Source organism: Mustela nivalis (assembly GCF_964662115.1).
Source record: "Mustela nivalis genome assembly, chromosome: 1".
NCBI classification, from domain to species: domain Eukaryota; kingdom Metazoa; phylum Chordata; class Mammalia; order Carnivora; family Mustelidae; genus Mustela; species Mustela nivalis.
This window is the reverse complement of record NC_139020.1, coordinates 214,594,223-214,619,766: the sequence shown is the minus strand read 5'-3', so window position 1 is coordinate 214,619,766 and position 25,544 is coordinate 214,594,223. Positions and strand designations below refer to the sequence as shown.

Below are 25,544 nucleotides of genomic sequence, written 5' to 3'. Positions count from 1 at the left end.
AGCGGCGGGGCGGGCGCGGCGGGGCGGGGCGGCGGCGCGGGGCTGCTCGGGCCGCGGGCGGCGGGGCGGCGGCGCGACTCTGCTTGCTCCTCGGCGGCGGGGGCTCGGCGGCGGCGGCGGCGGCGGCGGCGCGGACGCTGCTTCCCTCCCGCCCGCCCGCCCGCCGCCCTCCTCCGGCCGCCCCGCCCCGCCCCGTGACGCGCGCGCGGCCAACAATGGGGCGCCGGCAGGGCGCACGCGCGCGCGGGGCGGGGCGCGGTCACGTGGCGGGGCGCGGGGCGCGGGCGCGGCCGCAGGTAGGTGCCCGCGGGGCCCCCGGCGCGCCCCCTGCCCCAGCCTCAGCGCGCGACCCCTCCGGCGGCCCGAGCGCCCCCCTTCCTCCGCGCGCGCGCCCGGCCCCCGGCGGGCTCCCCGGGGAGGAGGCGGCCAGAGCCGGAGCCTCCGCCACGTGGGCGGCGGTGCTCCCCGGCAGGGGCTGGTTTCCGGCGGCCGGAGGACCCTGCCGCTGCCGGGGCGCCCCCTGCCCTGCGTGTCCGGCGCCAGCGCCAGCCTCCCGGCGGCCCTCCCTCCAGCGGCCCGCGGTGGGGGAAGGAGCGCCCCGGCTTCTCCCTGGCCGGGCTCTCCCGGTCGCCGGGCTGGGAGCAGGCTGGCCCGCCGCCGGTGCGTCTGCCCGCAGCCTCCCGGCGGACCCCGGGCCTGGCTGGGGAGCCAGGGGCGGAGGTCACCAGCTCCCCAGGTGGGAGCGGGAGCGGCCTGCCCCTTCGGCCTGCCCGCGGCTCCCCCCCGACCGTGGGTCCCCGTCCCCTGGCCCGAGTAGCGCCCGAGTCGCGGCGCGCATGTTCCCCACCCGCTCAGACTGGCCCTGGCGCCTTCTGCCTTCTTGCCCGTGTCTGGAACCCTTCCCCGCCCTATTCTGGACCCCCAAGTCAAACCCAGCCCAAATTCCTCTCTTCGGGTACCAGGCTTCTCTTTGGGGCACTTAAACACTCATGAATCTTAATTCCTTCATGATAACTTATGTCCCGTCCCCTCGCCATGGGACCAAGTTCCCTGAGAACCTGGCGGGACCTGCAGATCTGCAGCTCCTGTGATCGGTTGGCACCTGGGCTCCTGCTCCTTGTTTCCCCAGCCACAGACCTTGTCCCTGTCCCCGAGAAACAGGGCCCAGCTGGGTCAGGCCCAGCTGGCCCACCTCAGGTGCCTCTTCCCCGCTACCCCCAGCACTCACCATCAGTGCCTTTTCTCAGGGCCAGGCCTTGGCCCTTCCTGGGGTCCCAGCCAGGGTGGAAACGGTTGGGCTGCCCTTTTGGTGAACTGGAGGGAGAGGGAGAAACAGAAGGAAGCAAGGGGGTAAGTGCTGAGAAGGGGCTCAAGAGGGAGCAGGGGTGGGGCGGGGCAGGGAGAAGTCAGACATGAAGGGAGAATTGGGTGGTGACATGGTCTGCTCCAGGATGCACTCTGGAGGTCATGCACCCACATATATGGTCCTTAGAGCACCCCCTGACCCCAGCGGTCCCCATGGGGAGGTCTTCAGACGAGCTGGGTGCCTTTCTGCTTTCCGGTTTCTGCTCCCGGGCCCCATACACATGTGCCTGCCTCTGAGGGTCTTGGGAGGGGAGGCAGCATCTACTGATGGGGGAGAAACAAGAACAGTGGCCTAAGGGACCCTGTCCCAAGCTCCCAGACCCCTCTCCCTGGAGACACCAGTGTCCTTGGGGGGCAGCCCGGCAGGCTCAGCTCACACTGCGGGCATCCGGCCAACGGGAAGGTGACAGAGGAGGGCAGAACCAGAGAGCTTGGCAGTTAGCACAGTAGGTCGTCCAACCGGAAGTTGGAAGATTTCAGTTGGAGAGATCTAGAAAGTCAGGCAAAAGACTCGTGGGACCTGGGAGAGGAGGGAGGAAACAGGAACAGTCCCACAACCCCAGAGAGAGCAGGGGAATGGAGGGAAGTTGGAAATCATGGAAGGGGTTAGCCAGGACCCTGCCGTGTGTCCTGGGAAGGTGAGTTAGTGGAACTGGGACTCCCGGGTGCTTCCAGGCCACATTCCGAACAATCAGGAAAAAAGGCCTGGGTTCCAGGGGAGAGCAAGCTGCTTCGGGCCGGTGAGGTCTTCACCATCCGCTCGGCATCCCACAGGATGCACGCCGGCAAAACGGGGGAGGAAGTGCATGGTGCCTGGGGAAGGCCTGGGGTTGGGGCGCCGTCGAGTGCTTAGCTGTGGACCACCAGCCATCAGGAGCAGAGATTATGGCCAATTCCAAAGGAGGCCTTGGGCCAAGGAGATTAGGAGTCAGAGGAGGAGAGGGAACCGGCGCTCCACAGGGTCAGGACGGGCAAGTGCTGGCCGGTTCGGTGTCCCTAGGGATTGGGCAGGAATGGCCCTGTGGTGGCACATGTTAGGGATGCCTGGGGGGCTTAGTCAGTTCAGCATCTGCCTTTGGCTCAGGTCATGATCTCAGGGTCCTAGGATTGAGCCCCGTGTTGGGCTCCCTGCTCGAAGAGGAGCTGCTTCTCCTGTGTGCGCTCACTGTCTCTCTCTGTCAAATAAATAAACAATATCATAAAAAAAAAATCTGTAAACTGTTGACCGGTGAGTAGTTTGCAGGCTGAGGTACTTGGGAGGCAGAGGGTGGTGTCCGTGCTATGGTTTGAAACAGCAGAAACGGTGGGGTTGGGGATGGGCTAAGGCGATGTTGCAGCCAGGTGGGCCGTCAGTGGGGACAGGCTCTCTTCCTGGCACTGCGGACACTCCCGCGGGTCATTCTCAGGTGGGGGGCTGTGCTGGGCACCAGGTGTGTCCACCAGCATCCCTGGACCCCTCCGTGATTCCTGGAGCCACCAGCACCAACTCCTGCATGTGACTTTCCTGTGATCTTAGCAAATTACCCCAAACTGGGTGGCTTTAAACCCCCGTGTATTCTCTCCAAGTCCTGGGGCCGAGAAGTCCCAGGTCAAGGTGTGGCAGGACCATCCGGTGTCTGAAGGCTCTAGGAGGGTCCTTCCTGCCTCTCCCGGCTCCTGGCCGGCCGTCCTGGGCGTCCTCTGGCTGGCTGTGGACACATCGCCCCGTTTGCCTCCGCGGTCATGCGGCTTCTCCCCGTGCGTCTGCGTCCGCGTCTCTGTTTCATGAGGATTCGGGACCGCTCTGCTCCAGCGGGACCTCAGTTTCGCCAACGACATCTGCCAAGACCCTGTTTCCAAGGAAGCTCCCATTCGCAGGTTGAGGGGTTGGGACAGGAACTGTTCTCGGGGGAGACACAGTGCAGCCCACAGTACCGGGGCAGGACGACCCAAACCGTCCTGGGACAGAGTCCCTGGGCACAGTGGCTGCGGCTGAGGACCGCTTACCCTTCCGTGGCACGGCCAGGGCAGGTGGTGCCGACGAAGGCCACGGTCAGATCCTGCGAGCGCTGCTCTGCGTCCGAGACCCCTCTGGCAGAGGGCTGAGACAATGTGGGAGCAGGGGTGGGGCGGGGAGGTGGCGCCGGGCCCTCCACCAGCCTGGGTGTCGGCCCCTGGGCTGCACCTGTTTCAGAACCTTCCGTGACCAAAAAACAACAACAAAACAACATACTTTGAAGTTTTAAAAAATGTCCTTTAAGAGATGCGTTTGCAAGTGTCTGTAAACGAGAACAGCGGGAAAGCCGAGCGAGGTGGGTGGGCACCCCTTCTCTACCTCGTCCTGCACGAGGGAGGCGCTGGCGAAAGTGTGGGAACTCGGCGACGGGACCCCCGCGGGGGCTGCCCTCGGGCTGGCCACAGACCCTGGGGGGGGCAGGATGTCAGAGCCGCTCCGCCTGGAAGGTGTAGACGACCCAGGCATCCGTCCGTGGGTCCACGGACACACACGCGTCCCCCACCCGCGGATCGTCCCCGGCCACCGGCAGGAGCGAGGCCCCCACGCACTGCCCCCAGGACGGACCCCAAGCCCACGGCGGGTAGGGAGGGAACCAGACACAGAAGGCCACGTGAGGTGTGAGTCCACGCGTGTGATACGCCCAGACCAGGCCCCTCCACGGACGGGAAGGGGGCTCGCGGGGGCCGGGGTGTGGGGAACAAGGATACAAAGCAGCATGAAGGAAAATGCTGGATGAAACCACCAAAACAGCAACGGGGGGGGGGGGGTCTGCTGGGGGGCGGGGCTGGGGCTGGGCTGGTGGGAGGTGCCCTCTTCGTTTTTAAATTTTTTTTTTAAGATTTTATTTATTTGACAAAGAGTGATCACAAGTAGACAGAGAGACAGAGAGAGAGGAGGAAGCAGGCTTCCCGCCGAGCAGAGAGCCCGATGCAGGGCTCGATCCCAGGACCCTGAGATCATGACCTGAGCCAAAGGCAGAGGCTCAACCCAGGTGCCCAGCCACCCAGGCGCCCCAACTTTTTTTTTAAACAGTTCTTCAGGGCACCTGGGTGGCTGGGCACCTGGGTTAAGCCTCTGCCTTCGGCTCAGGTCATGATCTCAGGGTCCTGGAATCAAGTCCCGCATCGGGCTCTCTGCTCAGCAGGGAGCCTGCTTCCCTCTCTCTCTCTCTCTCTCTCTCTCTGCCTCTCTCCCTGCTTGTGATCTCTCTCTGTCAAATAAATAAATAAAATCTTAAAAAATATATATAAAACAGTTCTTCAAACCTTTTTGGGGAAATGCCGCATTTGGGCCCCAGGTCCAGGACGCCCGTGGCAGGGAGCCCAGGCTTGTGGCCCTGCCGCCCGAGCTGCGGGGCGGGGGTCAGCAGCCCCCTCCTCCTCCGTGGGCACATTCCGAAAGAAAAACACTCAAAGGGAGAAAAAATCGCCGAAGAATATAAAACCGCAGAACTGTCTTCCCTGGATGGTGTCTATTTTCAGCCTCGCCGCTGACCGGAGCGCGTGCTGGGGGCCGTCTGGGGCGGACGCGAGCTCAGCCTGGCCCACCAGGCGCTGCGGAGGGTCTCCACGCGAGGAAGCCCCTCGGTCTTGTTCTCGTTCCGAGTGTGTGTCTGAATTCCCCTTCGTTGACAGTGTTGTATTTGTTCCAGAAAACACACCTGTTTTTACTGTTGAGTGACCAGCTCCACTCCCCGGTCGACACCCTGGACGGTTCTGCCGGCCCCCGTGTCAGGCCGCCCTGCGCCGCCAGCGCCGGGACCAGGTCGGCCTCCTTCCGGGGCTTCACGGAGACGGGCTGGCTCCACGGAGCCTCCTGGCGCACGCTCCGCACGTTTCTTGAACTCAGCCTGTTAATTTTTGTCTTTTTTTAAAGATCCCTGGCCGGGCAGCTGTTGTGTCCGTGCTGCAAGCCACTAGCTCCCCCTGTAGCCGTGGCGAGGGACCCTCCGTCTCCTTCCTAAGCGGCTGGGGTCTCTGCACACACTTCAGGCTCCCGAGATCCTGACGTCGTCTTGTCGTTAGAATCGAGAGTTAATTCGTGTGCATGACAGGTTGGCCTTTTTAATTAGTTGAATTTACTTTTTAGTAAATTCGAGAACTTGTGTGATCATCAGACTGTCGACTTTAGAACATTATCGTTATGCAAACAAGAAACCATGTCCCCATCGGCAGCGCCCCCCTCCTAAACCCTGAGCCCTGGTGCCCGCGAACCGGCTTTCTGGCTCGGTGGATTGACCTGTCCTGATCTCTCATGCACGGGGTCGGGGGCGTCCCTGGGGAAACAGAGCGCTAGACTCGAAGGCGAGATCTCCAAGGGGAGACAAGGACACTGGCTCCCCCGGTTATGGAGTCACGCTGGAGACCCGAGAGGGTCTGAGGTGTGATCAGTCCTCGTCCGTGGCCGGGGCCGTCCGAGGCAGGAGCAGGCGTTCAGCTCAGCTTGGGGAGGGGAAGCCGTGTGTCCTCCCTGTAGCTCGGGCTGCATTCAGGCCCCCGGTGGCTGGAACGGGTGCCCGCGTGGACCGGCAGAGGTCAGGTCTTCTCTCCGTCTGCTGAAGAAATGCTCTTTTCTTGGGCGCTGGGGGCCTCAGTGGGTTAAGCCTCTGACTTCGGCTCAGGTCATGGTCTCAGGGTCCAGGGATCGAGCCCCACATCGGGCTCTCTGCTTGGCGGGGAGCCTGCTCCCCCCCCCCCTCTGCCTGCCTCTCTGCCTGCTTGTGGTCTCTGTCAAATAAATAAAATCTTAAGAAAGAAAAGAAAGAAAACGAAAAAAAAGAAATGCTCATCTTTTCCAGAAACAGCCGCGGGCACCCACAGAACTCCCGTTCACCAGCTGTCAGGGTCTCCCTCAATCTCAGCAAGTGACATAAAATCAACACCACACTGGAAACAAAAAATCAGGGTGGCCTTCTGTGTCTGGGCCCCTCCCCAGGCGTCGTGGGCTCAGGGTCCTCCTCACAGCCACGTTTCCGTGCGTTTGTTGAGACCCTGGGGTGGTCTCTGCGTTCGGAGGGCCTGAATCTGGACCGAGCCCTACGGGATCTTCCGGGCAGCGACTGAGCAGCACCCCCACCTCCCGGCCCTGGCCAAGGCTAAGGGTCCCTGGTCTAGAACGGTACTGGGCAATAGAACTTTCCAGATGATGGAATGTTCTCCAGATGCTGTGTCCGGTCTAGGAGCTGCCAGTGCTGGGGGCGGGGTGGGGGGGGGAGTTGGGTATTTTGGTTGTAACCAACTGAAACGGAGTCCTCTGTGGCTGGGGGCCATCCTGTTGGACTATTCTAGAAGTTGGAGCAAGCTGGTCCCTCTGCTCCAGCCCGTCTGGCCAGGTCTGGACCAGTCAACTCCCAGCCTGCTCTGTTCCTGTCCCTTCCTCCTCAAACTCGGTGGATCCTGAGCCGACCAGTTCCCGGGCTTCTGAAGCAAGTGCTCATGCCCTCAAGGGGCCAGCGTGGGCAGAGGCTGGGGCTAGAGGGAGCTTGGAAGGAAGGGGAGATGGACATGCCAGGCCACAGGCTGCCCAAAGAGATACGGAGCCTCAGCTTCAGGTAATGCAGCTGGACAGCTGGGCTGTCCCCCAGACATGTCCCTGTTCTGGTCCTGGGACCCAGGCCATGTCCCCTCCTGTGGCAGAGGGGACCTCGTCACTGCCCCGAGGTGGGGGTGACCCTGGGTTCCCGGGGCACCCGGCGTCCTCACCAGAGGGAGGCAGAGGGCCGGGGTCCCAGAGACGGGCAGACCCCGTGCTGCTGGTGGGGAGGATGGGGGGGGCTGCGGGCCAGGAAAGGGTAGGAGCCGGGTCTCTCTGGGGCCCTGGGTGGGCGTGACCAGCCCTGCCCGCACCCCTAGGACTTTGGAGCCCGAACTGTGAGACCCACCGTGTGGTTTCAAGTGGCCAAGCTGCTGGAGGCTTGTTGGAGACGCCAGACCACTGTCCTGTCCGCTGTGTGGCTGGACCCTTGGGCTGGGACCCTGGGCCCAACCTAGCTTCTGAGGTTCCCGGGATTCGGGGCCCCTCAAGGCCTCTCTGGGTCTGGACTTGGGGACTCAGGGAGACCCAAGTTCTCAGCCAGGATGGTCCCTCCAGCTGGGGCCCCTGGGCAAGCCTGGTACCCTGTCTCCCTTCCTGGAGCTGAGCCCCTCCGGGAGGGCAGGGCCGACTGCAGGGTAGAGCCAAGCCTGGGAAGAGTTTGGGGTGGCAGGGGCTGCAGGCCGGGCTTTGACCGGCTCTGAGACGGGGACAGAAGACCCGCAGGATCCAGACAGCAGGGCAGACCCTCTGTGGCCTGTGCGTGGGCAGGCGGCAGCCAGGCACTGGGGCCAGCAGGGTCACTTCCCTGTGGACGCGTTCCCAGTCATCCTGCCGATGCCAGCCCCAGGGGGACCCTCACTACAGACTCGGGATGGAGCACGCGCGCCCTGGGGGCTCTGACCCTGGCACTGGGAGCTGAACCCCGTCCTCCCTGGCAAAGGCCAATCAATCCCCTGGGTCCCCTTTTGTTGTCCAGCTCACGATAAGGTAACCAACATGAAACTGGGCGCTGAAGGCCTGGCCTGGGGTCCCTCTCCCCCGACACAGCGCTGCGGGTCTGCAAGTGAACGCTCCGAACCACACTCACTGAGACGGCTTTATTCAACAGTCGCCCACGGCACATGGTGCCTCCCGGGCCCCGCAGTCCCCCCCGCTGGGCAGGGGCCCCAGCACCTGGACCTCAGGCCCACGCAGGGGCCAGCCCCAGACAGAGCTCCCTCAGCAGCTATGGCCTCTGAAGGGCAGGAGGCCATGTGGCCGCAGGGGAGGGGCCCTCCTGGGGGCCGGTGGTGGCCCGGGGCCCCTGCGGGCCTGCACGCACTCCCACGCTGGTCCCGGAGAATTTGTGCTTTGATGGGCCGGGCACGAAGCTGCCGTGTGCCGAGGTGGGCCAGCGTCCTCGGACCGCCAGGTGCCTCTCACTTCCTCCCCGACCCTGCGCATCAGCCAGGGTGACAGCCACACACGCAACAGCCCAGGTCCTGCCCCACAGTCTTGGGCTGTGGGCCAGGGCTGAGCGGGGACGGGAGGGCTCCCCTCACCCAAGGCACTCCAGCTAAGAGGTGGCGGGCGGAGTGACACGGTTCCAACGGCCGCCGCACCCCGAGCTCCTCCGAGGCTGCTGCTCTGGGCACCGGGTGCTGGAAACACCGGGCCCACAGAACACACCCCAGGACAGGACCGCGGAGAGGCCGCGGCCCCAGCGCCAGCTCTGGCCCTGAGCGCCAGGCGTCACCGTCCCCGCCACAGGGGGAGGGGGACGCGGAGCCCTGGCACAGCTGCCTTGGAGCCCCGGCCCGGGACGTCGGCCGGGAGCTGGGTGTCGCTGGTGGCCGGCTGACTGCGGGCAGGGACGGCCACGCTGTCGACAGTGAGCTCCCCCGACGCAAAGGCGAAGTTCGCCTCCACGTGCAGCAGACACATGGGCTGACCGGTCGAGCGACGTCCTGCCTCGTTTGTACACGGGTTTATTGAAGGAAAACGTCTGGGCTGTGCGTTTTCCTTCAGATGAGCTCGGAGCGGTCATGGCCTCGCCCTCCAGTGGGCGCACAGGGCAGCCGTCCCGCGCCCCCTTCCTGGAGGTCTGACGTGCGGACGCCGGAGCAGCATCCCTCCCACGCTGGGGGCAGAGAGCAGGACTGTTCCAAAAAATAGTTCTCCAGCCCCTTGGGGACCCTCACATGCCGCCCCGCGGCAGCTGTCCTGTGTGATGTGGCCGTGGGGACATGGCCGGCCCCGAGTCCAAGGCGGGGGGAGGGTTCCAAGGAGGACCCCTGCAGCCAGGCCCAGGGGCGACGGGTGCGTCTGGACCCAGACCCTTCCGAGGAGAGCAAGCGTGGGGGGCCCGTCAGGCAGAACTGTCCTCCAGCCGTGCCCCCGAGGACCCAGGGGAGGGGACACGCCTGGGAAGGCCTAGGAGGGGCCATCACCCCCGGCCTGCTGGGCTGGGCCCCAGAGCCTGGTCCGAGTGTGGAGACAGCGGAGTCTGCAGGGCGCGCCCCGCATGCCGGCCTCCACGGGGCCTCTGGAAAGACGGGGAGAGGCCGCCGTCAGCACCACGGCTGGGAGCCGCCCCTGCACGGGCACGTCCTTCCTCCCGCGGCCCCGTCCAAGCGCCAGCACCTGCTTTACACGTGCTCCATCTCCTGGTCCTGGTCGGGCTCGTCCTCGTCCTCCTCGTCGTCCTCGTCCTCGTCCGCGTCGGCGCCGGCCTTGTCCAGCGGCGCCTCGCCGTCCCGCGCCAGCTCCTCCACGTGGGCCAGCATGTCGGCCATCAGCGCCTCCTCGAGCCGCTTGCGCACCTGCTGCACCAGCTCCTCCTGCTTCCTGCGGACACACGGGCCACGCTGGCCAGGGCACGCGCCAACCCAGGAGCAACCTCCGCCCTCGCTCCCTCACCCCGGCTGCACAACGGCCTGCGCACAGCCCGTGGCCCTCCGGCGCGGCTCCTGGGCCCTACGCTCCGCCTCTGCTGGCGGACACCAGGGGGCAGGGGCCCCCCCACCTGGCTGCCTTCCGTGGCTGCCCCCCACCAGCATGCCCTACAGGCAGCGGCTGCCCAGGCACCACCCAGGGCCCGGTGTGTGGGCGCGCGTGACGCCCCTCACTGTGGCTCGACTGTGGTTTGCCAAAGGACAATGGTGCTCGGTCACCGTGGCTAGCCAGGACCACTCATCCAGTGAGTGGCAGAATTTTGCTGGAGAATTCTAGATGGAGAACGACTTTCTTGGGTCTTTTGCCTTGTTACGGCTGTCCAGAAGGCCGCCAGCCGTGAGACCCTCCGCAGTCCCTCCCTGTGGCCGAGACCCTCCGCACAGGAGCAGCAGCGGTCTGGCGCCAGGCCGGGCCGGGACCGGCTCTGTCTTCCGGCAGCCTCCATCCCCTCTCCAGACGGGCCCAGACCCCCTACCTGACCCATGATGTGATGTTCTCCTTTCTGTGGCTTTTCCTATTTCTAGGACGGTTGTGCTCTCTTCCTACACTTCCCGTTCCCTGGAGACGAGCTCCTCTACGGGCTGGGAGGGGACTCTGTGTCTTCCCCACACAGACCCAGGAGGCACGTTCACCTGTGACCCCAGCTGTGAGCCGCTCCCGGCCACGGCGCCGGTGCTCCCAGACCTTCTGTGCGTGGGCTCCAGAGAGCCATGAACTTGTTCTGAACTCAGCGGCGTATTGACACTTGAGTTGCGAGAACAGAGGTCCCTCTCTGCTGGAGCTTCTAGAGGTTTCTGGCCCTGCTGCCAACTCACACTATCTCCTCCCTGGGACGTCTCCCCAGATGACTCCCGCACGTGGGGGCCTCCTGCCCGGAGCCCACCTGCACCAGGCCTGGCTGGGAAGCCGCTCCGAGGCCCAGCAGCCACAGGGTCCAGCCTAAACCTGGGCCAGCATTCGGGGCCTGGGGTGTGTCTGGAGGAACCCCTCTCCTCACCGCTCCCCGGAGCCCGCCCAGCAGGCACCTGCAAGACCTCACAAGCCCAAGGACGAGCAGGCCACGCCGCAAGCCTGTCCGCACAGGTCAACCACCACTTTCTCTTCCCAAGAACGGCCCGAGAGAACACGCACGTTTCCCATTCCCCTCCATAGGCCGCCTTGCCTCTGGCCTGCCCCGAACTCAAGACTCGCGGGAAAGCTCCTGCTGGGGCTTTTCAAATCTGCCCTCGCTGTGGCCACGTCCGCTCGAGCCCTGGAGCGCGCCGGCACGGACGCCGGACTGCGGGAGACGGCAGCGCTCACACCGGCCGGAGCACGTGCACAGCGGTACCTGATGTCCTCGTCGGTCACCATGAAGGCCTTGCAGAGGGGCTGGGCCGTGTTCAGCCACACCCCAGGGTTCTTCTCCACAGCAGCGGAGAGCTGCCCGGTGATGGGCATGGTGCTGGTGTGCAGGGCGCTGGCGATGGCCGACAGCAGGGTCTCGTCCGTGCAGCCTGGCCCCACGCCTGCTGGGCACAGTGGGGTGGTCACCACCAGGCACCTGAGGCCCCTCTCCCAGAGCCTCGGGTCTGGACCCCGATCTGCCCGTACAGACGCTCAGGACCCCTCGTGATGGAAGCAGAGCCGTGCCCGCCCGTGACCACGCAGCAGTGTGGTGCAGGAGCAAAACCACGTGCACCGTGTCTTTGCCGGCCGCCCCCTACCCCCAGCCCGTGAGCCACCTCCCACCTGTGCTGCGACAGGCCCGCCAGCTGGTGTCCAGGATCAGGGGCCCAAGGCCCGGACCAGCCCCGTCCTGGACGGAGGGGAGCCTCACCCCCGCGAGGCCAGACACTGGACCCCCCGCCCCTCTGCTGTAGGAGCACTTGCGCCTGACACCCTCGCCCCCTATGGTTACCCTGCAGGCCCTTGGGGAGGTCCATGGTCTTGACGAGCTCCTCGGCGATGTCGAAGGCATTGAGCCCACTCAGCTTCTTCTCCCAGAAGAGCTGTCACCAGACAGAGACACGGACCTGAGGGGTGTGTCCCCACAGGCGGCAGCCCTGGCCAGCCCCGACGAGAGTGGAGCCTCCACACGCGGGACAGCGGTCTCAGCACGACCTTTGACCCCCACATGCCAGACCCACCTGCCTGGGAGCGAGGGGGCGGGGGGACCCGTGGGATTTCCCGCAGGCCCGTCCTCCGAGGCCACAGGAACTGCGACCTGGGGTGTCAGCCCTGCCATGGATGCCGACCACCTACAGCTCCCAAACCGCAGCGCTACCCCAGGGAGGCAGAACCTCCTTCAGCCTGAAACTTCACTTCTCAGTCCGCTGTCCACCCGGGGCTGAGCTGCGAGGCCCCCGAGACTCCACCACGGCCCGGCAGCGCGTGCGGGGCAGAGGATGCCGCGGCCCCACAGAGCGAGGAGCTCACACGCCCAGACGGCACTGTGGGACTCTGGGGACAGCGTGCAGACACACAGGTCTGACTAGTCACTTGGGTGGCGATGCCCCCGGTACCCCTGTGGGGGGGGACACGAATGACACGGGACCCGGCCTGGGGCCGTGCACGGGGCCCGGGGGCTCACCTGCCGAGGCTGCTCCACGGCCTTCTGTGGGTCACTCTTCACCTTGTTGCTGGGGTGGTTGGTGATCTTGGTCACTGGCTGCTTGAAGATGGACGCTGTCTGTCTGACGGGGAGGGCCGTGTTCAGGTCCGGCTTGCCCTACGGAGATATGGAAGCTGGCATGGCGGCCTCGGGCCTCAGCGGGCTCTCCCAGGCAGTGGGGAGACCCCTCCCCGTGGGCTTTGGTGAACAGATCCTGTGCCCCTCAGTCACCAGCGTCCCCAGAGCCAGCCCAGGCTCCTCGATGCCCACAGCGGGGGCGCGCTGGGGCTCCGGGTGAACCCCACCCGGCTTCCTGTACCATGTTCTGCCCGGAACGCGGTGCAGCGGGGGCCCTGCTGCAACTGTCCTGCAGCACACATGCCCATCAGAGACACAGGGCCCCTGGGCACCTGCGTGTGGCCCGCCAGCCACCGAAGACCGGCTGCCCTCCAGTCCCTGCAGGGACGCGGGCACAGCCACTCTGGGGGACCGAGGGAAGGCGGGTGCTCTCCTTCCTGCAGCCGTTCTGCAGCTCCCACGTCTCTCGGCAGACAGAGAGACTTTAGCACCACGACAAACCCAACTGTGGAAACCTCTCTCCACCCAAGAGTAGAGTTATTTTTCTTTTGAAAGATTTTTTTTTTTTACTTTGAAATTGATTCATTAGAAAGCTTGTGCCAGTGAGAGCACGAGGCAGAGGCAGAGAGAGGGGGAAGCAGCTCCCCACCGAGCAGGGAGCACGATGCGGGGCTCCATCCCAGGACTCTGAGGTCACGACCTGAGTCGGAGGCAGACAACCAACACTAAGCCACCCAGGTGCCCCAAACATTTACTGATCCACGAGGGAGAGCCTGGGCAGGGGGAGGGGGAGGGGGAGAAGCAGACTCCACGCTGAGCACAGAGCCTGCGTCGGGACTCGATCCCAGAACCTCGGGATCACGACCTGAGCCAGAACCAACAGTTGGACCCTCCCCCGTCAGAGCCCCCCACGCGCCTTCATTCGTGTGTTAAAGCGAGCGCGTGAGCCCTCGAGGAGGGCCGAGCCGCCCACCGCCCGCGCCCGCGGCTCACCTTGGCCTGGCTGGCCGAGTCGTAGCGGACCCGCTGGCGGCTCCGGTTCATCTTGCCCACGAGCATCTTGCCCGTCCGGAAGTCGAAGGTGCTCAGGTCCATGGAGCCCCCCAGGTACCGCGCCAGCTGGGGCTTGCTCCGGAACTTCTTCCCACTGGGGCTGCGGACGGACAGGCGGTCAGCGGCGGGCAGGGTGCGCTGGGCCGGCCCCCGCCCTGTCCCTAGGGCTGCCTCCCGGCCAGAGCCCCCAGCAGACCTCAGCGCTGAGAGCGGGGCTCGACACCCCGGTGCAGAAGAGTGGGGCCCAGTCCCAGAGTCTGACTCACGTTTCGGAACATTCCAAAAACACAACCAGGCCATGTGAAAGACCCCAGGATCGCAGGTGGCTGAGGGACAACCCCTAACCACAGTCTCCTCCCCGTGGGTACCATTGAGGAACTAGAGCATCCTGGGGATGCGGTCAAATCTCAGGTTAGGCTTCTGGGCCAGGACCCCAAGAGCTGCTCAGCTGGACTGCTGGGAGGTCCAAGGCCAGGAGCTCTGAAGCGGGGACGCTCGTGATCCCGCTCAGCTCGCAGACCGTGTGGGCCCCCATCTCTAGGGGGTGACGCCGACCCTCGGGGGCCCTGCTCAACGCACCAACAGCACCGGCGTGCGTCAGTAACCACTGGGCGCGCCGCCGGCCACTCGGGACCCGGACAGCACGGCAGCCCCTCGCCCAGCGACCTGGCGGAATGGACACCCGGTGTTCAGAGCAGTGGACTCGGAGGCCGTGAGGTGAAAACAGCCGAAATGTGCACTGGGACGGGGAAACAGGTGCTCACGCGGTCCCCCACGCACAGGAGCATCCCTGGCCGTGAGCGGGAGCGAGGAGGGACCACGGGCCCACAACGCACGGGGAGGGAACCAGACACAGGCCACGCAGCGTGTGAGTCCACGTGTGACACGTCCACGGACGGGAAGGGGGCTCATGGGGGCCAGGGGAGGGGGGTGGTCACCGCCCCACCTGGGGAGAGGGAACATCTTAAGGCTAGCCCTGGTGAGGACCACACGACTGTGACACAGGGCTCGGCCGACCTGCACACTTGCAGCGGGTAAACCGCAGCGCGCAGGGTCCATCTCCGCCGAGCTCCCGGAGAAAGCACTTGTGTGGGGCCCGGCAGGCCCGGTGCCTCTAATCCAGGCAACAGCACGTCTGCCCCCCGAGCCTCCCAGGGACCATGGACGACAGCATGGAAGCGTAGCAGAAGGAAACCCCCTCCCCTCCACCATCAGGATCCAGGGGGCAGCCGGCTGCACTCGCCTCTGGCACCCCCACCAAGGCCGTGGCTGCAGGCCGGGCGATTCCCCGGGGCCCGGGCGCCTCTGCGAGGACCAGGAGCCCGGCACACGGGCCTCAGACTCCTGGCTTCGGGATGACTGACTGCTCCAGCACACCGGACTGGCTTGCGGGCACACCGAGTCTACGTGCCCGGACAGCATATGAACCGGGGTCAGGTAAGGCCACAGAGGAAGGACAGGACCCCCCAGAACGCGCCAGTCTTTCTCTGCGTCCAGTCACGCCCCCCCACGCTACATGAGAACAGCAAATGGACACAGAGCACAGATAAGAGGCCGGGTACAGGGCACTGGTGGTTAAGGGTCTGGGGCTTTCAGGGTGAGGGAAATGTGGAGGTGGCCACACCCGTCTATGAATGTGCTAGAAACTGTTCAGTTGTGCACTTCACACGGGAGAACTGTCCACATGTGAATTGTTCTCTCAATGAAGCTGTTCGAGAGAGAGAGACTAGCTCCCGAGGACTAGGGCAGTGATGCTAATGGACAAAGGGCTCATTTGGGGGTGATGGAATGTTCTGGAACTAGACAGATGTCACGGCTGCACAATTTCGTGGGTGTACTAAAAACAGCACCCCACGGTGCGCGCCGCCGACAGAGCGAACTCGCGAAAGCAGTTCTGCGGCCCAGCTCTGACGCCAGGAGACGTCGCTGCTGGTTCACCGAGAACCACCCCCCCGCGTTGCTCTGAAAGACTCGTGTGGAAGTAAGAGCAGTGTGGCCTCTCTGGGAGTGGGGCCGAAGCTGGAGGGCACACACCAGCAGCCAGAGGCGGGGGGACGCAGGGCTGCGGCTGGTCCGTCAGGTGGCCAGTTGAGGCACGAGGAGCCGCACCCCAGCCTTGAGCCCCAGCCCCGGAGATGGCTGCAGGACTGACGCGCAGCCTGGCCTCCCATCACAGGAAGGGCTGCGGTGAGGGTCACCGGGAGCAGAGCACGGGCACCCCTGACACCCAGCAGCAAGGTACAACCTCAGCCTGCTGCCCCAAGGAAGGGGGCCACTGTGCTAAGTCCCTCCTGCTTTTCCTGAGTATGGCTCTCCTTCTAACGTGAGTCCCACGGGGAAGGCCTCCCTACTCCGTACCCCTCCAAAGAGCTAACCCCGAGGTCAGGGTACTGACCTGCCCCAGCCCCTCACCCTCCTGCTGGACAGAAGACGCCAGGCACGACTTTCAGAGAAAAGACACGGCTGCAGACCGATGTTGCAGCCCCCCGGAAACAATCTGTGGGGTCGCTCCGCCTCTCCTGCATGACAGTCTTGCCGAGAACACGCTCCCTTCCCCCACTCGCTCTATGCGCGAGGAAATCCAGGCCCACGTGGTCCTAGGGACAAGGCTCGCGGCCCACGCCAGGTCTGCTGGACTCAGGGCCCTCGTGCCCTAACTCCCCTCTGCACTGAGAACGAGGAGAAACCGTCCACGCTCCTCCCCAGCCGCCTTGCTCGGCCGGAGCTCCAGCGGGTGCAGAGGCCAGAGACCCACGTTCCGGAAAACACCATGGGTTCCAGACCACACCCCGAAACCTCCCATCCAGCAGAGTGAATGGACACCCCCTGCCTGCTGGGTCACCCAGCTCAAAGACGGGGGAATGGGAGGGGACCCTCCCGACACTTCCTCCCGCTCAGTGGTCAGGGGAAAGCTGGCAGTCCATCTGTCCCCCAGTCTGGGGCTTTCTCCCCTAGACAGACTCTCATGCTCAGGTCCAGGGGCTCAGAGGAAGACCCCACCGGGCTGAGACCCTGAGATGCGCACACAGGTGGGGACGGGCGGAGCAACGTTCTCCAGGTGCTTCCACTCCGCGGGCCCTGGCCAGGGCCCGGGGGCCCCGCCAGGGCCCGGGGCCCCCGCACGCCTGCTGCAGGAGAGCCCCTCCCAGCTCCACCGCCGGGAAGCCCTCCCGGACCGGCCCCAGCCTCACCCACCCCCCACGGCGGGCCCTCACAGAGCCCTGCACGTCCCAGCGGACGTCATCAGCCGAGACCACGGGAGCAACGGGCGGCCAGCTGCAGCAGCCGCCCAGGAGAGGAAGGCGCGGGTCTGGCTCCCGGCGGCACAGCCCGGACCTGGGCCAGACCCCCAGCGGGCGCAGCTGAGGCCGGAGCCGGGGCCCTGCCTCAGCCTTGCGCCCCGACAGGGACACAGACGCGCGGGCACGCGCGGAGCGGAGAAGAACCACCGCAGCCAGCACGGCAGGGACACGACGGCCGGCAGCGAAGGACGGTGTCCCCGAGGGCCGCTGCGGCGGTCACACTGCTTCAGGGCCTGACATGACCGGGTCCCCGATCCTCCGGGGGCCAGAACCCGCACCGGGGTCATGGCCGAGGCGCTGGCCCGTCCTTTCCCGCCGGCTTCGCTCCTTCCCCCAGGCGGCCAGCAAAGGCCCCGGAGGGACCCGAGCGCGGGGTGGGCGGGACAGGAGTCCCGCCCCGCCTCGGCCTCGCCCGGGCGGCTTCTGGGCGCTTCAACACGTGGCGGGTGTCCGCGACCGGAGCGCGCCCCAGGCCGCTGCAGCAGGGGCTCGGACACGAGCGTCCGGCCGCGCTCAGGAAGGGAAGAGGACGGGAGGGCCGACGGCAGGTGGCCGAGTGCCCGGCCCGCCGCCGCCCACCACTATTCGTCCCACCGACGGTCCCGCGCCCCCGCCCCCGGCGCCCCCGCCGCGGGCTGCGCGCGCGCCCCGCGTGATCCAAGGGACAGCCCAGCCCCCACCCCCGCCTCCCAGCGGCGTCTGGCCCGCGCCGGGCGCCCCTCGCCCCGCCGGCCGGTGTGCCGCGGCCGCCGAACAAAGGCCGCCGCCCGGGCCGCGCCGCCCCGCACTCCACGCGGCCGAGGGGGAGGGGAGGGCACGCACGCGCACTGGCCCGGGGCCGCGGCACGCACGCGCACTGGCCCGGGGCCGCGGCACGCACGCGCACTGGCCCGGGGCCGCCGCGCGCCGGCACGCACGCACGCACGCACGACGCACGCGCGGGGCCCAGGCCGCAGCCCGGGTCGAGGCGCCCGGGCCGCCGCAGAGGCCGCTGGGAGGCGCCCGTTGGGGCCCTGCCCGGCCGGCACGTTCATTCACCTATAGTAAAAGACATCCCTGTGGCCGGCCGACAGCCCCGACCTTCTGGGCACTTCTTCCCTCTCCCAGCCCTGCGGGAGCGCCGGGCACTCCCACCTCTTCCGCTCCATCGCGCCCGGCTCCTCGGCCCGCCGCCGCCGCCGCCGCCGCCCGGACCCCCGCTCGCCGCCGCCGCCGCCGCCTCAGCTGCCTCCGTCGCCGCCGCCGCCGCCACTTGCCGCGGCTGTTCCGGCCCGCGGGCCCCCGCCCTCCGCCCCCAGCCGGGCACGCGCCGGCTTTGCCGCCCTTTCGGCCCCCTCCCCGCGCTCGCCAGCCCCCGCTCGGGGGGCCCGCTCCGCCCACCCGCCCGCGCGCGGGGCCCCGTGCTGCGCAGGCGCCGCGCGGGCCCCTCCCCGTGGGCGGCCGCCCCGCCCCGCGGCGGCCGCCCCAATCAGCGTGCGGCTAGGGGGCGGGGCTGGGGGCGGCGCGCAGCCCGCCGGCCGGCCCGCCTCGCGCCTGCGCCCTGGGGCCGGCGGGCCGCGAGCTGCTGGTCTGTCGCGTGGTTTGGTGCCTCCTGTCCCGTTGCCCCCGGGTCCCCGTTCGAATCTCGGGTTGCCCGCCCAGTGCCGGGCCTTCACCCACCCGGCCAGCTCCGGCCCCCCGTCTCCCAGCCTTCAGGCGTGGTTACCCGCCGCCCTGCGCGCCCCGGTCCCTCCCGGAGCCTGGGAATGAGGGGCGACCCCCGCCACGCGCCGCCGCGGTCCGGCCGCCTTCCGGTCCTGGGCTCCCGGACCTTCCTAAGACACGCCGCTCCCCAGCCGGACAGACCCGCCACCCGCCCCGCCGGCCCCTGCCCTCGCCGGCGCAGGCCGGGCGCTCGCGAGACGACGACGGGGCGCGCGGAGGGAGCTGCGGCCGGTGCCGGAGGGTCGGCCGGGCCCCCTGAGCGGCCTGTCCTGGCGTCCGGTCCCGGGCGTCCGAGGAGAACGTCCATGGCGGGGGCGGGCCCCGCGGGGAAGCAGAAGATGGCCTCCCCTGCAGGGGTCTTCCCAGCTGCGGGCGGAGGCGGGCCCTAGGAGGCCGGTCCTAGCCGGGGAACCCAAAACCGCCGCCGCGAGCGAGCGCAGCTGTAACTTCGTGTTTTAATGGCTTCAGGCCCAGAGTGTCGCTCCCGCGGTCTCACAGGTAAAGGGAACAGTGAGTGGGCAGACGCCCCCTGACCCGAACCATACAAAGCTGGGCTGGGGCACTAGATTCCTCTCTGGACGATTCAGGGCCAGGGCCCAGGACTTCAGGACCCTGATCTTTATGCAAAGCAATCGTGGTCACTACTGGGTTTGTCTTTTACCAGCTTGTATGATTTCATTTAATTTGAAAACTATAGTTACATATGGACATTGGGGAAGGTATGTGCTATGAAGTGTGTAAACCTGTCGATTCACAGGCTTGTATCCCTGGGTCTAATACATATAATACATACATAAGATACATATAATACACTGTTAGTTAAAAATTAAAAAACCATAGTTACAAAGATACGTTTATTGCAATCAGTCAAACCACACGAAGACCTAAAGGAAAAAGTGTTAACCTCCTCAGGTCAGATCCCCAAGGCCCACTCTCCGCTCCTGCTTTCAAGTCTGGGTATACCCCTAAGTGGAACTGCTGCGTCCTGTGGTAATTCTATGTTCAAATTTTTAAAAGATTGTATTGCATGAGCAGGAGGAGGGGCAGAGGGAGAAACCCACCTCTTGCTGAGCAGGGAGCCTGAGTCGGGACCTGATCCTAGGATGGCAGGATGGTGACTTCAGCCCAAGGCAGGCGCTTCACTGACTCCATCCAGGCGCGCTCTCCGTTCAGTTCTTAGAACTGCCAAACGGTTTTCCTGCGTCACGCCTGCCCCATTTCACATTCCTGCCAGTGGTGGAGGTCCGGCCTCCTGGCACCAGCCCCTCCTTCCAACATCTTCTCTGGAGCACCTGCCCTGGGCCGGCGAGGGGAGGGAGAGGGAAGCCAGCTGGTCTCGGGTGGGGAGAGGACGGGGCTGGGGAAGGCTCCAGTTTCACCACTTCTTGGGCAACATTTGTTGTCTCCTGGTCCCCGCTAGCTGCACACCGGTGGATGCGTGGTGCTGGGCCCCAAGAGCTGACCTTAAGAACCGCCATCAAAAACGCATCCTAGGGGCCCCTCACCATTCTCGGGCATCCAGCCTGCTGGCCCTCACTTGCTCCTGGGGGCGTTTGACCCTCTTGGGTCCCAGCTGCCTCCAGTGCGCAGACAGGCGGACTTTGAGCAACCCCTGGGGTAACCTGAGGGGGGGCTAGTCCCCAGGGGCTGGTCCAGGTGCACATGCTGGGGTTTGCCAGCAGAGATGAGGCTGGGAGCCCTGGGAGGGGGTGGGGCAGTCGCGGCCCATCCCCGCTGGTTTGCAGACACTTAGAAGCTCCCTTTCCTGGACTGGCTGTCTTGGGGCCGAGAAGACACCCTCTCCTGCCATCTGCACAAGGTTAAGAAATAGAAACGAAATCCGGTGATGAGAGGAGCCACTGTCACTGGCTGGGTGACTGTCTAAGGGCATCCGGGGCACTGCGGGGGGCTGAAGATCAACTCCGACCCCGCTCACTGCATCCCAGGACTCCCCCAGTCTTGACCACAGACATCTCCAGACAACAGTCCCCTAGTTAACACGAGGCAAGCACGGCACTCCACTGGGGCACAGATACCCAGGGCACCGAAGACCTGTCATCCAAGTGAATGGCATTTAATACAATGGTGTGACAATCAGATCCATGATAGAACGTCAAATCTGTGTTTTTGGTGGCACCTGGGTGGCTCAGGTTGTGATGCCAGGGTCCTGGGTTCAAGTCCTGCCTCGGGCTCCCTGCTCAGCAGGAGTCTGCTTCCCCCTCTGCTTGTTCTCTGTCACATCAATAAAATCTTTTAAAACAAATAAGTAAAAAATGTTTTAGATTTGTAATAAAAAAAATTTTATTTAGAGGCAGGGTGAGCTGGTGGGGGGTGTACAAAGGGAGAGAGAGAATCTTTTAGATTTTTAAAAATGTATGTGTGTGTGTGAGAGAGAGCACAAGCAGCGGGGATGGGCAGAGGGAAAAGCAGGCTCCCTGCTGAGCAGAGCCAATACAAGGTTTCATCGCAGCATCCCAAGACCACCACCCAAGCTGAAGGCAGGTACGTAACCAACTGAGCCACCCCGGCACCCCAGAGAGAGAATCTTAAGCAGACTCCAAGCCAACATGGGGCTTGATTCCACAACTCTGAGATCGTGACCTCTGCCGAAATTGCGAGTCTAGTGCAGAGGGCCTGGGTGGCTCAGTCGTTAAGCCTCTGCCTTCAGCTCAGGTCATGATACCAGGGTCCGGGGATCGAGCCCCATATCGGGCTCCCTGCCTGGCCGGAAGCCTGCTCCCTCTCTCTTGCTGTGTCACTTTCTGTCAAATAAATAAAATCCTTTAAAAAGGTCAAATGCTTAACCAGTTAAGCTATTCAGGTGCTCCCAAGCTTGTATTTTTTAAAGACTCTATTTATTGACAGAACACAAGCAGGGTGAGTGGCAGGGACAGGGAGAAACAGGCTCTGTACTGAGTAGGGAGTCTGATGTGGGGCTCTATTCCAAAACCCCGAGATCACGACCCAGGAAGACTGAGTGGCCCAGGTGTCCCTTATTTATTTTAAAAAGTTTACTTTTTCTGTAATCTTGCTACACCCCACGTGGGGCTTGAACTCATAACCCTGAGGTCTACTACAGTCTCATGCTCTCCTGGCGGAGTCAGCCAGGCGCCCCTGAAGTATCAAGTTTTTAAACAAAGGGTTTCTTAGTGTTGTGCCGAGTCGTTTGGAACCCCAAGACAAAAAGAGACATGATTCTTTTACGTGTTTTTATGTGGCTTTTAATGGTTAACTCCTCTCCACCGCTAGAACTTAAAGTGATTGGAAAAGTACTAAAATACTGAAGAGTTGTATTAAAACTCACACCAGTTTAAGCCCTGATGTTGTATTTATGACAGCATCTGACTTAGAATTTGTACTTTTCCGACTGATACAGATGTAGGCTCAGTTGTATTTTCACTCAAACTGTTAAACGTTATAAAATCACATAAAACTTGGGAGGAGGGCCACATGGCCCCACACGGCCCCAGGGGCTGCCCAGCCCCGCACCAGGATGGGAATTGTGAAGCCATGTGAAAGCGGAGGACCCTTCCCGGGTGGTGTGGCCCCCAGGAAAGATGCCTTCGGTAAGAGAATGACGCGCAGGAAGGGGGTCACCAAAGCCACTGCTGGTGTTAAAGACCGAGACTGTTCCCTGCGTGTCTTCCCCTGCCTGTGCCTCAGTTCTGTGCCTCAGCCCTAATCCCTAGCGTGGCTGAAGGAGCCCGGGCCACGGGAGGGGAGGCCCGATCCCCGTAAGATCGGGGTCCGGGGACCCTGAGTGCACACTGCCGCCTCCTGTGCCGTGTGCTGGGGGGGCGGCCAGACGGCAGGATGTGGGAACTCACCCGAAGCAAACACCGTGAGAACGCTGATCCCGACTCCCAGCCAGCACAGCCGAGAAGATCCAGTCCTGTTGTGTGAGCTGCCCAGTCCCTGGGGTCGCCAGATGGCAGACCAACACAACAGCTGCTTTCATAAATTTGCATGTGCATACGCGCGCACCCCCGCCCCCTCAGGAGCAGGGGACAGGGAACTGGGAGCCACAGACCCCGTGTACCTGCTCACCGTTGTGCCATTTATGGGATGGCTTCACTTTTCTACAAGTTCTGATAGTTCTCCTTTCAAACCAGAGCCGCGTTCTCATCCCCGAGTGTGGGCTACATGTGGGGATGTGTTTTCTAACAGGGGGGCTTCTGGGGACGCAAGACGGCTCCAGGAGCGCTCCAGAGAGGCCCCCGCAGAGTGGGGGTTGCTGCCGGCAGGAGCATGACCGGCCCCTCCCACCCAGCGCAGCCCCGGGCGAGCCTTCCGAGGAGACAGCCCCAGCTGACCCCCTGCCCGCGTCCTCCTGAGGGACCCGGACCAGGACCTCGCAGCCGAGTCACTCCGTAATTCCTGCCCACGGAAACCGAGAGGCGTTTGCTGCTTTACACCCCCCGGGGGGTGCGGTAACTTCTCATGGTGGCGATTACACACTGCACAGGTATGACGCATTAAACACCGTAAGTGATCGGATTCTGCCCCAGCCACGGACCCTGGGTCACTCACGCCACCGCGGCAGCAGTCAGGATTGCCAAGTCCCTACACGACCACGTCCAGGTGGGCCAGGTTTCAGAGCAAGTTTAATGCTGTGTGCATTCAGACAAGAAAGCTACCGTCAGAAACACAGCCCTCAGTCACGCTGTCACTTTCCTCAAGGCCCGTGCTGAGGGCGTGGGCTGGTCCGGGCACCGCAGGGGCTCCCAGGGAAGGACACGGCAGCAGCAGACGGCTGGAGGGGGACAAGGCAGGGTGAGCACCACTCCTGGCTCCTGTTGTCCTGGGAAGGGAGGTGCTGAGGAGGGCCTCTGCAGCTGCAGCCGGCTCCAAAGTCAAGTCCAGCTAGGCCGCCCAGCGGCCGCATGGCCTGAGGTTCAGCCGCAGGAGGAGGCAGGAGGCACACGCACCCCGGCCTGTCATGTGGTCGGCCCGGTGGACAGCCCCGTGGCAGACGAATGGAAAAATCCAAGGGGCTGTGAGGCTCAAGCTGCATCCCTAGGATGCTGGCAGCTGTAGTCCATCCCCCACTGTCCCCACCTGTAAAATGGGCACCCTCCGACCACACCCAGGGCTGGGGAGACTGGGACGACAGGCGCGTGGGGCGTACAACCGGCCTCCGGGATGGAGCGCCCCGGGGCACTGCCCCTTCCCCGCGAGCCGGGGATGCTGGCTGGCCCCTCTGTGTTGACAGGCAGGATTCTCCCCAGGGAACAGGCCAGGTGAGCCTCCCAGACCTGCGTCCCCAGCCCTGGGGGCGAAGAGGTCTAGCCTCAAGGAAACCCCAGTCCTCCGCCACGTGGGAATCACAGGATTCACCTGCTAAGAGCAGCCTACACTTACCGGAGGGGTCCGAGGGCAGCCGGTTTAATTGTCCTTCTTAAACTTGCCGTTGATGTAGGGCACCCAGTCCAGAATCAGCCGCCAGTCCGTGGCCCACACCAGCCCCACGGTGCCCACGGCGCCCCACATGCCTGCCGTGGGCATCCTGCCAGAGAACAGCTGCGGTCAGATCCGGCTTGGGGTCACCCTTCCAGATACATCCCTGGGTCTCTCTCCGCGCCCATGCCCAGCTTCCACCGCACACCTGACCCTCCTGCCCAGTGTGTGGACACCCCCAATGACACCACAGGGTGGACACAAAGCCGGAGACCCTGAAGCGACTTCACTTCCACCTGCTTTCACACTGGGATCTTCTGGAGGTTTTTTGGGGGGAGATTTGCTCAAAAAAATTTTTTTAAACAACCCAAGCTCAATATCACCCATTCACAACACCAACCACGCAGTTCACAGCTGACCTGGGACAGCTACTGGCCTGAGGGAGGTGGCAGGGCCTGGGTCTCGTAGGGAGCACACGACACAGAGGAACAGGCCACCTCCCCAAGGACACGGGGCTGCGGCACAGGGCAGGGCTGAGTCTCCCTCTCCCCGAGGAGGACCGCTACCCCTCACTTACGCCGTGTGACTGGTCAGCGTCCACCGCGGCTCCGACAGCCCTCGCGACGCTCCCAGCCCAGTGCACCCCCCCTCGCAGTGCCAGCGGGACCCAGACCCCGGTCCCTAAAGAGCGAAGCTCGCAGAGGCGAGCTCAGGAGCACCGGCTTCCAGGGCGCGCCCGGCCTAGCCTCTCCTCCGCGGGAAGCCGGCTGCCCTGAGCGGCCCACAGGCGGTCTACCAGTCGCCGGCCCGGCTCGCGCTTAGAAAGACCCCCCCCCCCGCCCAGGTAGAGCCCTTGGCGGAGACTGCGGCCTCCTGAGTCGGTGTGGCGGGCCCAGCTCGGGGGTGCCCGCGGTCCTGACCACCCAAACCGCGAGGGAATACGTGTCTGCGGCCTGAAGCTGCGCGGGGCGCCTGTCCCGCAGCCACGGCTGACCACTACAGGGGCCGTGGCCGGCGACGTGCGGCCGGATCCGGTCAGCCACGTGCCTGGCACGCTGCAGCGGGACGGTGGCCGGCGCCACTTCCAGAGGGCACGAACCACCACCGCCTCCCCCCTGCCTCCCCAGGGGCAGCCGCGGCCGCCGCCCCCCGACCTGACGCCTGGGCGGACGCCACGCTTCCGGAGGGACCTCCCCTGCCACCGCGCCCCAGCTCCGAGGGCCGGTAACACCCTAGGAGCCTTCCCGCCGTCCTGGTCGGCCCCCGGGGAGCCCGAGCCGAGGGCGCTGGACGGACCGCGGGCGGCGTCGGTCCAGGTAGGGGTGAGGAGCGGCCTCGGACGTCCGCCCCGCCGCTCTGCGCCCGTCCCCTCCGGGACCCGGCAGCATAACGGGTGCCGGCCGGGGACGGCGGGGCCGGGGGGCACGTGCTCACCAGTATTTGGCCAGCTCGCGGTAGCGCGGGCCCAGGAACCGGCTCAGCATTGCAGCACCGTCCGCCGCTCAGGGTGACCCCGACTGCCGCCCCGCTGCACTACGCAGGCGCGGCGGCCGCAGCGCGCAGGCGCCTGGGGAGGCTCCGCCCGCGG

General features: G+C 64.9%; 2 protein-coding genes across 7 annotated transcripts; both read right to left on the bottom strand.

Annotated features, from left to right (window-relative positions):
- Positions 1 to 7,973: 7,973 nt before the first annotated feature.
- On the bottom strand, positions 7,974 to 18,136 carry MBD3 (methyl-CpG binding domain protein 3). 3 transcript variants are annotated; one of them, XM_082736707.1, is made up of 7 exons: positions 17,990 to 18,136; positions 13,494 to 13,653; positions 12,402 to 12,539; positions 11,730 to 11,820; positions 11,160 to 11,337; positions 9,518 to 9,721; positions 7,974 to 9,419 (listed from the first exon to the last, which is right to left on the bottom strand). In XM_082736707.1, the coding sequence occupies exons 1-6, from the start codon at positions 18,001 to 18,003 to the stop codon at positions 9,523 to 9,525; spliced, it is 780 nt and encodes a 259-aa protein (XP_082592833.1). In that variant the 5' UTR covers positions 18,004 to 18,136; the 3' UTR covers positions 7,974 to 9,419; positions 9,518 to 9,522. The 3 variants fall into 3 exon arrangements, with proteins under 3 accessions (XP_082592833.1, XP_082592831.1, XP_082592832.1); XM_082736705.1 differs by having other exon boundaries at positions 17,894 to 18,045; XM_082736706.1 differs by lacking the exon at positions 17,990 to 18,136 and adding an exon at positions 13,750 to 16,824.
- Positions 18,137 to 23,146: 5,010 nt separating this feature from the next.
- UQCR11 (ubiquinol-cytochrome c reductase, complex III subunit XI) lies at positions 23,147 to 25,544 on the bottom strand. Of its 4 annotated transcripts, none has more exons than XM_082736797.1 (3): positions 25,391 to 25,544; positions 23,921 to 24,065; positions 23,147 to 23,312 (listed from the first exon to the last, which is right to left on the bottom strand). In XM_082736797.1, the coding sequence occupies exons 1-2, from the start codon at positions 25,438 to 25,440 to the stop codon at positions 23,945 to 23,947; spliced, it is 171 nt and encodes a 56-aa protein (XP_082592923.1). In that variant the 5' UTR covers positions 25,441 to 25,544; the 3' UTR covers positions 23,147 to 23,312; positions 23,921 to 23,944. The 4 variants fall into 4 exon arrangements, with proteins under 4 accessions (XP_082592923.1, XP_082592926.1, XP_082592924.1 ...); XM_082736800.1 differs by having other exon boundaries at positions 23,147 to 23,617; positions 25,391 to 25,536; XM_082736798.1 differs by having other exon boundaries at positions 23,147 to 23,360; positions 25,391 to 25,536.

What these genes read in the sequence shown, in the direction of transcription:
- UQCR11 (XM_082736797.1), bottom strand. Translation starts at nt 25,440, where the DNA reads ATGCTGAGCCGGTTCCTGGGCCCGCGCTACCGCGAGCTGGCCAAATAC. An exon ending in CGCGAGCTGGCCAAATACTG is followed by an intron (nt 24,066 to 25,390) that starts GTGAGCACGTGC and finishes GTTCTCTGGCAG; the next exon opens with GATGCCCACGGCAGGCATGT.
- MBD3 (XM_082736705.1), bottom strand. Translation starts at nt 18,003, where the DNA reads ATGGAGCGGAAGAGGTGGGAGTGCCCGGCGCTCCCGCAGGGCTGGGAG. An exon ending in ACTCGGCCAGCCAGGCCAAG is followed by an intron (nt 12,540 to 13,493) that starts GTGAGCCGCGGG and finishes ATATCTCCGTAG; the next exon opens with GGCAAGCCGGACCTGAACAC. An exon ending in CCTCCCCAAGGGCCTGCAGG is followed by an intron (nt 11,338 to 11,729) that starts GTAACCATAGGG and finishes TGTGCCCAGCAG; the next exon opens with GCGTGGGGCCAGGCTGCACG.